The sequence below is a fragment of the Arachis ipaensis genome, chromosome B05, assembly GCF_000816755.2.
Source record: "Arachis ipaensis cultivar K30076 chromosome B05, Araip1.1, whole genome shotgun sequence".
NCBI lineage: Eukaryota > Viridiplantae > Streptophyta > Magnoliopsida > Fabales > Fabaceae > Arachis > Arachis ipaensis.
In genome coordinates this window covers 2,223,694-2,225,242 of record NC_029789.2, presented here as the reverse complement: position 1 = coordinate 2,225,242, position 1,549 = coordinate 2,223,694, and the positions used below count along the sequence as shown (strand labels likewise).

The window sequence follows — 1,549 nt, the reverse complement described above, 5'->3', positions numbered from 1 at the left end:
TGTTTCTCAATCCTAGGAAGCTACAGGATCTCATGTGCAAAGGATCTAAGCTTTTTTTTCAAAAGAAAAAACAAGTATTTGGGGTATAAATGTTCTGTTGAGTTTGGAGATGGTGCACAGTTTAAGCCTTAGTTCAGTATGGTACAATAGTGAAATCGCTGTCTTGTGACCTGCACCCTTCTATTTGTGGAGATAGCTTCCTCTCATGGTGTTGTGGATGCAAATGTCTAGTAGACCTTACTCCTTTAGAATATTGTAAAAATTTTGTTGCTAATTCCTACAGCGCATGAATCTCTTCTGTGTTCTCTTCCACTGTTGTTCATTTGTAAACCATGGGATGATTCTTTCTTTATAGTTATAATTGTTTCATATTTGGGAAACTAGGGTTTGGTTTTGACAATTTAGTTGCATAAGAGCATCTGTTTATATTGTGTTCTTGAACAGGTAAAAAAACTTCTTGATGAAGGAATGGATGTCAATGTGACTGCATGGGGCCCTAAATCACAAGGCGTGACCCCTCTTCACCTTGCTGCTGAAGGTGGCCACCTTGGAGTGATGGATGAACTGCTGGAACGTGGTGCTGACATTGATGCTAGAACAAAGGGTGCTTGTGGCTGTAAGTTATCTACCTATCATATAGGGATCTTACATATTTCATATTGATACATGTTTTCTTCTCTTAAACCAGGGACACCACTCCATATTGCTGCCAAAGAAAGGAGGAGGGATGCTGTGAAATTCTTGGTTGAGAACGGAGCTTTCTTGCCACCTGATATGAACGATAGCAGATTCAATCCCCCGCTTCATTACTGCCCTGGACTTGAATGGGCCTACGAGGAGTTGAAGCGACTTCGATGTGAGGACTTGTCATCAGGGGATACATCTTACAGTTCTGAAAACTAATTTGCTCTTTCATGGATGTTGCTTGGTGCTTGGATGTCTTATGTCAATAAGTGAAGAAGTGAGATAACAACTTATTTTTTACAGTGTATGAATAAGTTGTTGCATGAATGAGGACATCAGCATTTTAATATGTTGGGCTCTTGCTATAGGAACGATGTTATATAACTGTTAATGTGCTATACTTGGATGTTGTGCGATTATTATCATTTGTGCATTGTCTGAACTCTGTTCTGAAGCTAACTATGTAAGTATTGATGTTTTGAATGCGTATTTTTCTGTTGAACAACTACAGAACAAGGGTGTCTTTCAAGTTTCACAACGTCGTTTTAATATTCTCTTATTTCTATTGGTCTTCAAAATTAAGTTTAACAGTGCCTGTTTTCATGCGTTGCAGCTTAAGAGAGTATTCTATAATACTACGATCTCCTGTTACAATATAACATAACGGTAGGCAGGTGAGAGTTAAGGGTGGAAAAAGGTCAGTCTATTGGCCAGAGCGGATTTGCAGACTGTTATAAGCTATTTAGGACCCGTTTGCGAAGTATTAAAAGTAATTTTTTTGAATTTCTGATTTATAAAAAGTAGTAGTATTAATGTCTTATAGAAAAGTTTTAAGAAAAATAATTTCTTTTTTAATACTACTATC

The 1,549-nt window shown here is 37.4% G+C and overlaps 1 protein-coding gene across 1 annotated transcript in view; it reads left to right on the top strand.

The window, feature by feature from the left end:
* The window catches only part of LOC107642425 (ankyrin-1), a 3,383-nt gene extending 2,166 nt beyond the window's left edge, over positions 1 to 1,217 (top strand). Inside the window, exons 2-3 of the mRNA XM_016345776.2 lie at positions 445 to 616; positions 689 to 1,217. Coding sequence (XP_016201262.1) covers positions 445 to 616; positions 689 to 903 — 387 coding nt within the window. The 3' untranslated portion in view covers positions 904 to 1,217. The remainder of the gene's footprint in view (positions 1 to 444; positions 617 to 688) is intronic.